Source organism: Pleuronectes platessa, chromosome 18 (assembly GCF_947347685.1).
Source record: "Pleuronectes platessa chromosome 18, fPlePla1.1, whole genome shotgun sequence".
Classification (NCBI taxonomy): domain Eukaryota; kingdom Metazoa; phylum Chordata; class Actinopteri; order Pleuronectiformes; family Pleuronectidae; genus Pleuronectes; species Pleuronectes platessa.
The window spans coordinates 4,253,302-4,268,558 of record NC_070643.1 but is presented as its reverse complement, the minus strand read 5'-3'; the positions used below and the strand labels follow the sequence as shown (position 1 = coordinate 4,268,558).

The 15,257-nt window shown below is 42.5% G+C and overlaps 1 protein-coding gene across 1 annotated transcript in view; it reads right to left on the bottom strand.

Moving 5' to 3' along the window:
• Positions 1–15,257, bottom strand: part of ptprua (protein tyrosine phosphatase receptor type Ua) — a 187,072-nt gene that overhangs the window by 60,795 nt on the left and 111,020 nt on the right. Inside the window, exons 6-9 of the mRNA XM_053446672.1 lie at positions 13,664–13,835; positions 11,204–11,497; positions 5,491–5,811; positions 2,281–2,390 (exon numbers count right to left, since the gene is read on the bottom strand). Of these exons, the coding sequence (XP_053302647.1) occupies positions 2,281–2,390; positions 5,491–5,811; positions 11,204–11,497; positions 13,664–13,835 (897 nt within the window). The remainder of the gene's footprint in view (positions 1–2,280; positions 2,391–5,490; positions 5,812–11,203; positions 11,498–13,663; positions 13,836–15,257) is intronic.

Here is a 15,257-nt window from a genome sequence, read left to right as displayed (position 1 = left end):
CTGTATAAAACAGATAGAGCAGATAGAGGATCTGTGATATGCTCTACAAAGTGTATATCTTATTATTCACACTTACTGAAAGATTGAATTTCGACAGCACCTTATTCAAAGACTCTCTCACGAGGAAACACCTCCATTAATCTTAGTACTACAGCAAAGAGATGTCATCACTCTGCTCTGATCTAATTAATCTTAGGCTGCAGTTAGCTGCTGATAATCAGACTCAGGTACATTCGGTGTCATATTCGTCCTCCGCAGCTCTGTTGGCCTGATTTTACACAGTTTTCTGGATAAGTTGATAAAGTAAAAGTGGATAAACACAACAGTGACTGAAGATGACAAGTGTGGATGAAGACCAGAGTGATGATGTTGTTTTTTGTTGCCAGTTGATGAATGTGAGTCTGTAAATCAAGATTTGCTAAACTGAGGAAATCAACCGGGGTGGTTATAAAATGGCCCATTCTTCATACTGGTGTCATGTCCTTTATTTTGAACATCCTGCTTTCAGGGTGAGGAGGTGGCTCACTTGGATTGACCCCAGCGACCCTGAACGGGATAATCATTTTCTAAAATAGAGGAATAAATGGATGGGTGACATACTGTGTGTGTTATTGATTAACTCATAAAGGGACTGCAGGACATGGCGTATGGAGGACAAGATGATTGCTCCAAGTAAATTACCTGCTCGCTTTTTTATTATTTCCTAACTTTTCAATAACGTAGCTCATTGTCATTCCCGCCGCACCCCCCATCCATCACCACAGGTTGCATACTATGTTACGGATAATCAAAGTCATTTATGTGAATTTAATAAGTCCCCTTTTATCTGCAGATTTAAACTCGTCACAGATATACTGTAATATTGAAGCGTTTCTATTGAAATACAAGCAGGGTAAAACTAAGTTGTGTCTTTACTTTTATGTCCGAATAGGTTTTCCAGGTAAGCTACAGGTATGTAAGGAGACATACAAGGCACCTGATGCATCCTATTGTACAAGTTGTGATGATAAACAAAACAAAAAAAATATAACAAATGCCCTATTTGTTGTTTAACCCTGAAATATGGTCCAATGTCCCTCCAGACTTTAAATGGTAAATGGTCTGTATTTATAAAGCACATTTCTAGTCCATTCACACACAAATTCAAACAGTGCATCTTACATGAGGGGCCATTCAGGGTTCAGCCCCTTGCCTCAGGACACTTTGAAATGCAGCTTTCCAATTGGAGGACGACCGTTCTACGCCTCAGCCACAAACGCCACTTTAACAATCCGTTGTGCTTTCAATAGTTTATTCAGATTCACCAGTTTTTGTATATAACTTATAAACAAGGCTCACAGCAGAGAAACATTATCCTTTTCATAACAACATTTTAACTGTTTATTGGCATGAGGAGAATGTTAGTGTCCCTGTTGCTCATTTCGGAAAAGAAGCTCAGCTTTACTAACTAGGTGATTGGCCAATAGAGGTTTGGGAAATACTTCAAACCCATCATGCTTGTAAACGCAGTGTAATTTGTCAAGGTTGTGTAAGATGCAACGACAGCAACAGAAATGGCAACAAAACCAAATATGAGGTGAAACATTCTCACCAGATTGTTGAGGCTCGATCATTGATTTGAAAACTTCATGCTCTATTTAAACTCCTGTGCAACAGTAATTCGCTCGCACGTGTGTGTGGACCAAGGTTACAGCATCGCCCGATTCTCTCCCTAGTTCCTAATTTTCCAGTCCTTTGCTTATGAATGTAATCTGGCGACTGTGTGTTAAGCCATAGCGGGTCTTCACATCTACTTAAAGAAAGCAGCTCCAAAACCAATGTTACAAAGGTCCACGGTTAATAAGGGGCCATCAATAATTAATTAGAAACATTTAAAGTTGCCCCCTAGTGGAGGTATCTCTTAGGCAAATAGTTAATTAGAATGGCTGTCCCCATGTAATTACAGCCTGAAGTCTATGCCTGAGCTTCATTACCATATGAACATGTACAGTAAATCCCATGAACTATGAAAAGTGGGTCCTCCCCGCTCTAGAGGCTGAGGCTCATGTGTGCCATGAGCATTTTGGGCAAGAGAGAGGGAAAACAAGCCTGGGGAGAATCAACGAGGGAGCAGTAGATGCAGAGGTGACTATTCTGGATCTAAGTCCTTTTAGTGAAGGAGGATGACTCATATAGATATTGGCAATAACATCCTACACCTGTGTGGGATTAGTGTGGGATTCAAAGGCAAGCGTATATTCTGGGTTGAAGATTTTGTGAACTGCTAACAAGGCAACCTACCTCATACTGTGTGATGAGACCATTGGGCTCAATGGGCTCCTCCCACTTCAGGAAGATCATGTCATCGAGCGGGGTGAAGGTCAGGGACTCCGGAGCGATGCCGCCGGGAACTGCAGCAAGAAAAGAAAAGAAAAAACCTCTCAGAAACAAACACTCCGCTCCAGTCTCAAGTTAATGGACTCTTGTGCAGGCATGCCAAGGGGTGAAAAACACCTCTGACAGAACGAAAAAGCACCAGGGCCAGGGAGAGACTGGAGGTGATGGAAAGAAACTGTGGACCAGCTTGTTCCCATCCCTCAGGAGGAATTGAGATTCCGGCTTATACTGTCTGATAACAGAGCACCGCGTCTTGGAGGATGACAGTCGATTTTTCTTCTTTAGCACCTCACTGACAAACAAACAGCAAAGTAATCCAACCTGTGAACTGCCTGTGCACCTCTCTGTATTTTTTGGCCTAATGAGATGCATCTTATTAAAAGAGGACAGCTAGGTTTTGAGCGCCTGCAGTGCAGGACACTTTACCAAGTGCCCAGAATGAATAATGAGTCCCCGTTGGGCTGTTGGCTCTTGTGCCTTCTGGTAACACTCGCTGTTAACATGTCATGAAATGAGAAATAAAATTCTCTAAATCTGAGAGGGTCATTTTAAATAACAAGTTACTGTATCTGATCATTCTATGCAGGAACGTGGAAAAAGTTCTATCAATAGGATTTGAAGTAGCCAAGAGTGCTTTCTCTGTTTCGATGGAAAGTAACTGAAGTTGGGATGGATAATGAGAGACTTTAGAAGATTTCCATATGATAAAATACCAAAATAAACCTGGCTGCAAATATATTGATTGAGTTATATTTCCATGATAACATGTAGGAACACTCAACAAGATGCAGAAAATGAAAGCTCAGTCAGGATGATGTCCTCAACAGAGTCATGTCTTACATAATGCACCACTAACACCTTCACATGTTCCCTCTCTGTTGAAGGAGCTTAATCATGGAATTCAATATAAGTATTGACTGCTACTAATATAAGTCTAACGTAAAAAGAAAACAAAAGATCCAATTTGCTCACTTTTAAAGGCCACATTATTGCATCCTGGCCTTTATTTTAATAGGTAGGTCATAATTTGTTTCAGATAAAACCAGAAAAACAACAGCAGCAATCATCCCTGGTGATTGAGCTTAACTCAATGGCAGTAAATCATAGCGTATGGTGATGACATCATGCTGGTTTGATTCAAGCCAGAATCAATATATTTGAATAAACCCAGATTTTTTAACATTGAAAAAAAGTGGTTGGAAATAAACTACTGAACATTTGAACAGTTGAAGGACAAAATTCTACTGCATAATTTCGATTAAAAAACTAAATCTGATACCGACAGGTTTAAGTCCATATAACTCATCTCTAACTCCGCACCCTCAGTTTGGTTTTTTTCAAAGTCAGACTGGCAGTGTTTAGATGGCGACTCAAGTGATGTGAGAGAGAATCTGATTCGTCCGGTGTAAATTATAATCGGAAAATTACAGTTATATTCAATCAATTGTGATAATAACATCACTCTGGACAGTGATTTATATTTTATCCATGTTCTTCAACGGTAATAGTTAATTACAAATTATCCAAATTTACAATGTATTTCTTCTCTGGTGGCTCCACAGGGACGGTCAGACTCAAATACCTGTGTTTGTATTTTACTCCTTGTCTGCCGCTGTTGTTTACCTTCGTTTTAAAAGTAAAGTTTCCCAACCTGCAGTGTTTCTTTTTTACAACCTGCATTATCTTCTCACTGCTCTTGTTTCTCGCCCTGGCAGGTTTCTGTTCAGTGAAGTCCCTGTGTCCAGCTTTCACCTACTAACTTGACCCAGGTTGAATTTCACTTGAACATTTCTAGAGAGCATTCCGGTGTCTTTGACTCTTTTATTGTCCTGAAATAGTTTGCCTGCTCTCTCACATTGACAGTGTGTGTGTGTGGGGGGGTGTGTGGAGATGTTGTAGGAGACAATATCAAACTTCTACGGCTTGTCTGTCTGCATCAGAAGCTGATATGGAGGCAGGCGGAGGATCCTGGGGGAAAATCCGGCTGTATCCATGAATCCCTGACAGCCGAATCTTCCTCCGCCAAGCAGCGGGGACACAGTGTAAGCAAAGCGCTACACCGGTGTTTGATTGTTGAGCCCAATAGGAAACAGGCAGGAGGAACTGTCACCGGCTGAGGTTCAATTACGGTAGTTGTGAAGGTGATGGTGGCTCTCCGTGTGACAGGAGGATTGGGGACTGTCAGGCTGTCAGACTAGTTTTTCACCGGCCCAAAAGCGAAACTTTCCCCCGGCACTCAAATATCAAGTGTTGAGGGAAACAACCAGAACTCGTTTTTTTTCTTTCTCTCTTTTTAACTTGTCACAGTTAAATCTGATGAATAAAATCAAAACAAAAAAACGACATTCATGTTATTCCATTTATGTAAATGCATTTCCTTTAGGCCCCACGGATGCGATGAGTAGGTGTAGTTAATTAAGTGCACTCTGTTTCCATATCTCCTTCACTGCTCGGTATTTTCAAGTGTTGTTGTAAAATTTAAGGTAAAACAATATTGCAATTTTTAGCAGCTACTAAAATGCATTATGAAGATGCGATAAAAAAATCCTGTCAGTTTCATATCATGGCTGTCATATGAGCTCACGCTCTTCACCGGGTCAAGAATATCCCTGAGTGGTGTTCAATTACATTACAAAGGTCTTGCTTATTATATATAACAATAAGTGTGTGACCTCCTGTACTCTAAAGAAAAGAAAATGTTAATACGAAGATAAGCAAAACCATTTCCCTGTAATGCTACAGGCCACAGCCTGAGCTGATTATTGCTCCACTGGTCCCCATTTAAAAGGCTGATCTTCCGTTTAGTTAGGCTCATCCAGCTTATACTTTGTGAGTCAATATTTGAGTTTTTTCCGCTGGTGCTGGATGACTAAAGGATATGTATTTGTATAAGCAGTACACAATAATTATCTGTGCATGAAGGAACATGCAGAGATAGCTAGAAGTTCTGGAGCCTGAGCTGAGTGAGTACGACAAGACACAGTTTCCTACATAAAATACACCCCTGTACTGCATAATGAGTTGTGTGGGGGGTAAAGCACGCAGGCCCTTGTTTTGACAAACCCCTGCATCTTTTTGTCAGTGAAGACTGAGTAAAACAAACCGCCCACTCACTGTCTTCTTCGGTCTGGAAGGTGACCTCTCTGCTCTCCTTCTTTCCTTCAGGGTTGGCCAGCGCCAACCGGACGTGGACGGAGCGGAAGGGCGGCAGGTCCCTCAGAGTGAAGTGAGACGTGTTGCGATCCACCGACAGGCACTCTCTGACGGTGGCGTTGTTCCCTCCGCTGCCTCCTGTTGGCATGGAGTAGCGGTAGCACAGGGACAAAGTGTAGGTGTGACAACGCGTGAGGTTGTAGCCAAGGTGCTCCCACTGGAGGGCCAGCAGCCGCGGCTGGATCTCTGTGGCCGTCAGACCCCGCAGGGCACGCATGGGCTCTGGGATGGGCACAAAGCAGAAGTTATATCAACACAGGGCAAACAGGGAGCTCATATTTAACAAAAAGCATCAGAGAAGTAATGTGATGAAGTAGCACAGTGTTCTTCAGGTCTTCTAAAGTAAAAAGAATACTAAAGCAACTTTTGGAGAAAGTTGGTAAATCGAGTTGTAAACTGTGCACAGAGTATAAGAGAAATGAAAATTAGGTTTACGAACTGTTTTATTTACAAAACGCAAGAGTCACATTGTTTGTTCAAAATCAGTGCTGTATACCACGTAGAGTTTATGTACGAAGATCATGAGATCTGGTCAATTATATCGAGCCAATTATAAATGATCTGGTTTAAAAAGAAAATCACTTGGGGACAGTGGAACAAGTTGTGAACAGGTTTTAAATAATTTGTTGTCTTGAGAGATTTAACTCTTTGTACCTCTGTTTTGATCTCTACCTGAAGAAATATCTGTATTTAGCTACTAAATCATAGTCCAACACGATGATCAACACCTCGTCACTATAACTTTATCTATCTTCTGCTTTGTGCTGAGTAGGTAGTGTAGTGAACAGTGGGTTTCTCAGAGCTTTCTCATTGAAAACAACTGCCTGTAGCTTGGACTGGTGCGATGTCTGCACTTATGTAAGTAATCCACTGGTAGACTGGGACTCCAACCACCTCCACTGGTCATGAGCTTAGACCCAAAGAGCTCAAAGATGAAAGTGGTCAAAACTAATATCGTTTTCAGGGGGGTCACATGCTCTTCCTGAGGTGCAGGGTGTGGATTTCCACATATCCTAATGGAATATGGGGCAGAGCCACTGTTCCTTTACAGTGAATTATAATAATAATATCGAGCCTTCTGAAGTGCTTCAGACTAATCCGGATGTTTCCCTGGGGAAGTAATCTGGCCACCTCCAATTGGCAGGAGCCCCAAAGGCAGACCCAAGCATGCTGGAGGGACCAAATATCCTACGGGAACAAATGTCTGGCTATTTTACTGCCGCTACCACCTGGACATCGATAAGCTAAAGAAAATGAAAAAGAAAAACACGTGATCGGGTTAAATTTCTAGTTGGAGGTTATGGAGTTTCCTCTTGCTGCATAATTTTGTGATTTATGCTGACAAGTGTATTTTTACTGAAAAGTCTTATCCGGTACAGCTTTAAAGAGGAATGATGATAAGAAGAAGAAGGAGACGGACACAGTGAAAAGCTGGGGAAAAACTAAATCTATATATATATCAAACATTGTAAAATTCTACATCCCTTCCCTTCCCGATGTGAATGAGGTTGAGTAGGAGAGGCGGTGGACTAGTGACAGCAAACTTGGACTATGGGCAGAAAATTGGGAAGACATCAGACTGGAAGGTCTCTGGTTCGACTCCACGTAGTAACAACAAAAAACGAGCCTGGATGGACAACACTTGGATCTGTTCAAAAGTCCAAGTGGATTCTCCCTACCCCATTGTCTAGTGCCCCTGAGCAAGGCACCTTACTCCCCCAACATCTGCTCCCCGGGCGCCGTACATGGCTGCTCTGTGTTTCCTGCTTTGTTCACCAGATGGGTTAAAAGCAGAGGACAAATGTCCCTCAATTGCGTGAGTGTGTCTGTGCATGTGATTGGGATTAATAAATGTATGTTATATCTTATCTTATCTTGGGAGATCAGTGTATGGTCCTAGCAGAATGTTATGTAACCGGACGATGCCTAATTACTGCTGTCATGTGTGATCCCTGTGAATACACATGCCCATGTCCCTGTCATGCAGAATGTCCGGTTTCAAGCACACGGGGGGGGGGGGGGGGGCATTTCTGCCCCGTAGCATGGCCCTTACCAAGACGAGGGCGATTCCTTCATTACAGCACGGACAGGCAGTGCAGGGTTGCTCGGGGGGAGCTGGACAGGGAAAAGAAATAGCTCTGGCCCTGCTGCATCACTAAACATAGATCGGAGCTGCTACGTTTCTTAACGAGGCAATGTCATCGAGGAGACATCAGTTCAGAGGGGACAGAGATGACACGCAGAAGGAAGTCTTTTAGAAGTCCTTGCTGATTTGAAACATGTTTGCTCTTCCCCAAAGGGTTCGACAGGCATAGTTGGGGTGATTTGTGTTTTCACTGCTGACACCGATGCGAGCTAAAGCCTTTTCAGAGAACAGCGTCAATCCATCATACAATAACAAGGCATTTTATAAAAAACAGCATCAGACCGGTCATGTCAAAGGTGCTTGAGAATAAGTCAGTGTGATCCTGCTTTTTTTTTTTTTTTTAACAATGTCCGCCGCGAATAGCAGTCTAATCCAGCTAAAACCAGGCCAGCCACCAGAGGCCCGCTGACTGAGTGCTCAGTTTCTGCTCCAGACACCATTACTCATCATTACAGCAGCACCGCAGCGGGCTCTGTCCTGTCCTCTCCACCCTCCAGTCCTCCACCAGTCCTGCCCCACGCTGACATTCAGCTCGATTAGCCTAATCAGAGGGATTAGCCAGAGGCAGAGGGGGCGAAGGAGGGATGGGGGGAGTCCGGACAAGAGATGAGCCGGGGAAGAGGGAAAGATGAATGAGGGAGCGTCCCCATGGGTCTGCACATTTCTTCTCATCCTCCTCATCTTTAACAGCTGCCTCAGTGAGCTGCCACCGAGGCCTGTCCCTCCCGCCAGGAGCGATGCTGGAATTATGATGGACTATCAGCGAACACCCTCATACTTACCACTGAAACCACATGACTTTGACTGCTGACACTTGTTCTTCAGAAAGGGTTTCTGCTCATGGGAATATACGGAAATCAAACTTCTAATGTTGATGGAAAAATAATTTTTCCATCAACATTAGAAGTTGAAAAAAAGTCATTTTTTCAAAGTCTAGCAAAGTAAAACCACCTCACTGTTTAAAGAACGCAGACTCAGGTATCAACTGAGAGCAAATACCTTTGACAGCACCAAGTGTACCAAGTTTTTTTTTTGGTACGTTTGTAGTACTTGTTTCTATTAAGAATGATTCAAGCTTACGATTATTTATGTTGGATCTTTGGCCATATTTTCTTTTTTACCAGATATGAAGGAATTGTACTCGTAGTAACTACTGAGATCTGGGAACATGGCGTCATTGCCACAACAAAGTCCGACAAGGCAGGGCAGTCAGACTGGTTGTAAAAAAAGGAGCAGTTATGATCTTAACCACTTTATGTCAAGGTCAAAATGAAAGTGAGCGCATCTGAAACGTTGCTATTAATTTCTTAATGCACTATTAATCTCCTGTAGAGCTGCAGCCACTGTGAGGCTTTATAAATCCTGTTTGATCATATGGTGATGAATACGTGTTGTTGTTTGCCACTTAAACATCTTATGTCGGTTGTCAGTGCATTTCAACATTTCTATTAAGTTAACGAATGTGATATTAGTGTTGCTACATGGGAGCGTTGGCCAAAACAACAAATATATGTGTTTGGAATTATTATTTACAACCAGGTACCGGCAGATATCCTGCTGATTTCCGTGGCGATGTGGGGTGTTGCTGCTGTTGGTGTTGGGTGTATTATTTTTCTATCTCTTTCTCTCTCTCTCAGTAACTCCTGGTGTTACAGAGGAAAAGCACAGCCATACGTGCCTCCGCTCAGCCGTCCAATCACTTTTCAGGCACAGAACCCTTAAATTCTGATGTTGCAAAAGAATCTTTGGAAGAGTTGACAAAGCCTTTTTTGTACATCTATTTTAAGAATATCAAGGCCTGCGGAGAACTGGCAGTACACAGTGAACACAACCGATTTCAGCAGGAACTCCTACAAACAACAAATCGTTCCACCAGAACAGGATACTGCAATCATGTAAAGTCTCTCAGGAGAATCGCAGGAGGCCGTAAAGCTATGGTACTTGAGTGGCACGTCCGCATTCACAGCGTTCGTTTGCCATCTGAACCGGGCTTCTGTGTTGCTGAAGCAATCCCTGACAACAGCGCTATAGGTCTACAGTCCTCTGCACCAGTTTAGTAACGACTGTCCAAAAAGCAGGAGTCTCACTGTTAACTAAAAATGGTTTCCTGTGACACATTAGGAAGACGGACTCGTCCGGAGTTTCGTGACACGGGGCTCCTGCTGTCTGAAGCCATCTCCCCGGGGATAAAGCTTCAGATCTGAGCAGTGGGAGTAGACAGGGGGTGGGCGAGTGGAAGACACTGACAAGAGTGGATCAGAGAGCGGTGCAGGTGACAGGGGTGTCATGCCGTCTACTTGACAGAGCGATGGGGGGGCCTTTTTCCACCAGATGACTCACACTGCGGCTAAAATGCAGATGAGAGGTAGCGGGAGGACCCTGCACTCTGCACACACGTCATTACTAAGAAAATAAGAACCTTAATACTTCACAAGCTCCTGAATTAGAAATCTTTCTCCAACAGCCAGGTTCACATGTAGCGTTTCAACCCTGAATCTTCACACATCATTTGTTGCTTTTCACAGATTTTGCACAATCCTTGTCTTGCATGTAAATGACTGTAGATGAATCTAACGTGCTGCGAAGACAACAAACACCTTTTGTTCTCAGTGCTTGTAGGCAACACTACAAGTGGTGCGTGAAAACAGTTTGATGCGGCTCCCAGCTGCAGCGCAGACGTCAGGTGAGTCTCGGAGCCACAGAGCGAGAGCAGACTGTGAAAACATTGTTTCCTGTACGTTTGAACTGCAGGAGGAAGCAGGTGGTCCTCTGTTTGTTGTTCTGCGCGTCTGTTCACCGCCGTCATAACAACTCATCAAAAGTTGAACTACAATTTCTATTTAGGGCTGAAAGGCTTCCTCTGATATTGGGTTAGTCATGTGGGATTTATTGAAAGAGTGCAGCTGGTTAACAAACAATTAAGTAATTGACAAATAAATTCATGAATAACGACAAAATCATGAATCAGTAAAGAACTGGAAATTTTTTTTTTGCAAATTTGGTTACACATTTAGCTCTCTGCTCATTATACTTCCTTCATTCACAGACTTGTGGCATCTCTGTGTCTCTGTATTTAAGGAAATCTGGGCTAGCGAGTTATTTGCCGTCGGTAGTGATTTGCGGTAGTGACGACTAAGTGTGCAGCAGTGTTAACATCACATTGAGGCAGCACTTGAGCACAGTGCTGCTTTGGGATAAATGCTTACAACAGAGGCATATGTTCAGTAACTATTGTAGCTCTTAGTGCAAAGGGTGGAGCTTAGTAAATATAAAACTAAAACTGTAGACTTCCCAGTGTTAGTTTTCTCCTCTCCTGCCTTTTTCACCAGGCTTTAATGTGAAAAAATGTATTAAACTCTCGCCTGCCGAGGTTTACCCCAACCACTGAGATGATTTCTGCTGCCAGAGCAGAGTCTCTGCGTTAGCCTCACTGCCATGGAGGATGATTCAGTGCCTGGTCTGACTCACCTGCACACTTGGTCCTGCTGATCAGAGGCGGCCCTGGTGCTCCTGTGCCCCCCTCCCCAGGCCGAGTGAGCAAGACACTGATGCGGTACTCTGTGTCGGGCTCCAAATGCCAAACCTTGTAGGTAAGCGAGCCCACACCGTGAGTCTCGGTCAGCGTGGACTGGCTGGCTCGATACTGGATTTCTCGCCGGATGACTGGTCCATCCCCCACGATGGAGTTGGTGTTGAGCTGGATGATGAGATAGGTAGGCCCTGCCCGCAGGAGCTGAGGGGGTGCAATCGGTGTCGGGGGCACTGCAATAAAGATCATGTCAGGAATGTCATATTTAATGTATAATCCTATGAGAATAAAGTATTTGGCACTGTTTATAAGATGTAAATCTGTCCTTGAACACTGATGAAAAACAATCAAACTGCCATTTTCAGCAGAAAACAACCACATCATGGGCAAAGGAGAAGTCAAGGATTCCTGTCATGGACTGTCTCTTTTTTGTTTTATAGTTTCAATAACATTATTTCTGCTCCGGTAGAGCAAAGAGTCATAAAGGTCTTTTAATTACATCAGGACTATGAGCGAGAGAGAGAGAGAGAGAGAGAGAGACTTGAATACTGCAAAGTGTCAGTGATCTCAATGACGTTGAATAAGAGCTCATTTGGATGGATCGTTGCAAAACTATTTTCTCTCTCCCTCTCTTTTTTGTTTCAACCAAACAGAAAATAAAACATAAGTGAACAAAATAAATGTGTGTCATGTTTTCATCAGCTTAATCATTCGTTGACTATTTCTCTGCAGGATCTTGAGCTACAGCGGCACATGGAGTCACAGTAGATGACAAGATTTCTCCGGCTGCCCAGAGTCGCTGCTTGTTTGACAGGACACAGTTTTACAGTGTACATTTATATACAGTGTTTTATTTAGAGTTTTGGTATCAATAAAGACAATAGTGTTTTTTTAAGAGCCAAAAACGAACCAGTATAGTTATATTTCTCTCTCACACCTTTCTCTGGCACTGGTTCAGGGTGTTCTGAGTCGTCTGTTAGCCTCTCCTCTGATTGGCTGACTGCTTTCAGAGTGACTCATGGCTAGGATAAGCACATGTAACAGTCTGTAGTCTCCTACTGATTCATTTTATCGTTTCCCTTGGTGAACGCTCTGGACTTACACAAACGTAACATGAGGTGTTCCTCGAGGCTCCTGTGTTTACTCTATTTACAATCATTCGAAAATCTTGTAAGAAAATAAAAAGCTTCAATTATCATCTAATAACAGTTGGCCTAATGACAAAGTGGCTCGATGCATTTATCATATCTAGCTTTGGATGTCACATCATTTATTGCATTTGTGCGAATATAGGACTCAGAGTAAAGGTCCAGGGAGAGAAACGGAGCATTAACTTAAAATCACTGACAAAATAAACCCTGCTTCTAGACCCCGATTTAAATTTAAATCTCTTATCAGTCATCTTACTAAAACTACTTTATATTGCATAAGAAATAATGCTAACAGGCATGCTTTTATCACTGTCATGTTTGATTACTGTAACACTTTCTCCTCTGGTCTTACTAAGAAAGATAAACAAGCAGCGTGTTGATGAACCAAGACCAGAATGAGTCCACATATCTATCCTGTCAGATAGATTACAAATATCCTTTTATTGGTGTTAAACTCACTCAATAAACCAGCTCCCGAATACTTGTCTGACATGCTTTTAACATCTGCTCCCTGTAGATCACTTTTGTCCTCTGACACTGGCCTTTTTAGTTGTTCCCAGGGTGAGGATAATGAAATACAGAGAAACAGCAGTTAGTGTTTATTGTCTGCGCCTCTGCAACAGCCGGCAACAGGAGCCAAGGGCATCATAATCTTTCAAAGGAATCTTAAACATACTCTTTTTAGCTTAGCAAACCCTTAATGCTTTTTAATGTACTTTATTAATAATGTTGTTAGTATTATCATTAAATTTTGATTCGACTTCATTTGAATTTTCACTGATTTTCTTATGAATCCTTTATTTTTGTATTTTTATTGAACCAGCGGTGCTGTGTGTCCGCTGCCGGTGGTGCAGCTGTTGGTAAATCCGTCTTTCCTTCAATACAAGTCGGATATGTCCTAAACTAAATGCCAGGACACTACGGTATAGAGACTTGCATCTTCCGGTCTGTCGATAACAATCAAAGCCCCGTTAGAACAAATGAATGGATCCAGAAAGTGAAACGCTGGAGTGCCTTTTTAATATGAATGAGCAGAATTATATTATACGTAATCTTAGGATAGTTAGAGTCAGTTAAACTTAGTTGGAACAGATCAATTGTTTTTACTTTACTGATTGCATGGACAAGCTAGCCACTAAGAAATGATGTTATATCTATGTAAATAAGTACTCTGAAACATCACAAGGGAATATTTCCTAAAATGTGGAAATTATTCTTTGGTCTTAATGTTTCCTAAGTGTAGCTCACCTCTGACAATGAGTTCTCCAAAGTTGGAGACGGCAGCACCTTTGGGTGACAGGGTGACGCAGCGATAGAGATCCTGCTCCCCACGTTGTGCCTCCACCTGGAAAGTCGCCATCAGCCTCTTGTGGCTCAGCCGTGACAGCAGAGACGTGTCCAGCACCACGCCATTTCTCCGCTGACAACCAGAACCCAGAGAGAGAAATAAGCACATCAGAAATGGGCACACCAGCATGACCACATGTTCACCTGAAGTCTATTCATGTGATTAAATATGGGTGGCAGGCTGAGAAGCAGACAGGAAGACAAAGGAGGGCTGGAATTAGCCACATGGGAGGGCAAGATAATAAGTACGTGATAAATGTCAGCAGGAACAATAGTGTTTTTTCTCGCCGAGGCTGTTGACACAGGCCTGCCGGGTTTTTGTTTCCAGCACAGGAGGGTCGAGCCGACATATCCTCATCTCTTGCCATGCTAATGTGTCAGGGCTCCAGGCACACTGGCAATTGGCTCAACCAGTGGAAGAGGAAATCAGAAGACAACACTCCCAATATTCCAGGTGCAAGCTACAGTATACGCAGCCCCCTCACAGAATAAGCAGATTATCATGTAAAGTAAGTGGGTTTGACATCCGCATGTCTGCTTTGGTTTAGTAGGATAGAGGGGTGGGGGGATGCAATGCTGTTAAAAAATATGAAATGAGAAGTAGTGCTGCCTACGGGGACAGATCAGAGCTCATTTTTTTTGTAAAGCTTGTTTCCTAGTTTTTTATATTTTGGTTTGAAAGAACTATTTGAAGTAGATATCTTTTATAAATAAAAATCCACCTTCAGGTTTTAGTGCAGATAAATGTGCCTGTTTGCCAAACCTGCTGTCACTCTTGTCTGGCAGCGAGCTCTACATCATTTTGTAATTAAGAATTGGTGCAATAGGTCATTAACGTTTGGACACGTTAATGTTAAAGGTCCGAAAGGCACCAAAGCAAGATTCTGTAAATTAACATTCCTGGATTAACACTGACATTACATGTGGGGTTCCTCAAGGCTCCCTTCTGGGACCGGTGTTGCTGCTATTTGGTGTCATAGGAATACACCATATTACAATGAACGTAGAATTAATTTCTATGCAGCCGATGGAACACTGAACATTTCATTGTGATCCAGTGACATTAGCCCTATTGACAAACTTGGTTGAAGCATTGATCAAATCAACTTTTGTATGTCACATCATTTCTTGCAGTTGAACAAAGATGGTTTTAAATATCAGAGCAGAAGTCCAGAGAGAGAAACCGAACACTACTTTATAATCATCAAAGCAAAAAATGGACCATGCTTCTGGACCCTGACCCATGAAAACTGCTTTTTATCACCTTAGAAAACAAATATGAAATTAGATGAACTGGAAAGATACTGCTGCCTATGGCAACAGATTAGAGCTAATTTTACATTTAGCTTTGTTATCAATATAATCTCCTCTTTCATATAACCTCAGAGGACTTTAAAAAAGAAATTCCTAGTTTTTTGTTGGCAACACTTCTTTGTATTTTGGTTTGAAGCAAATATTCAAAGTAGAGCTCGCACATTTTTTTTTATTTTTGAAA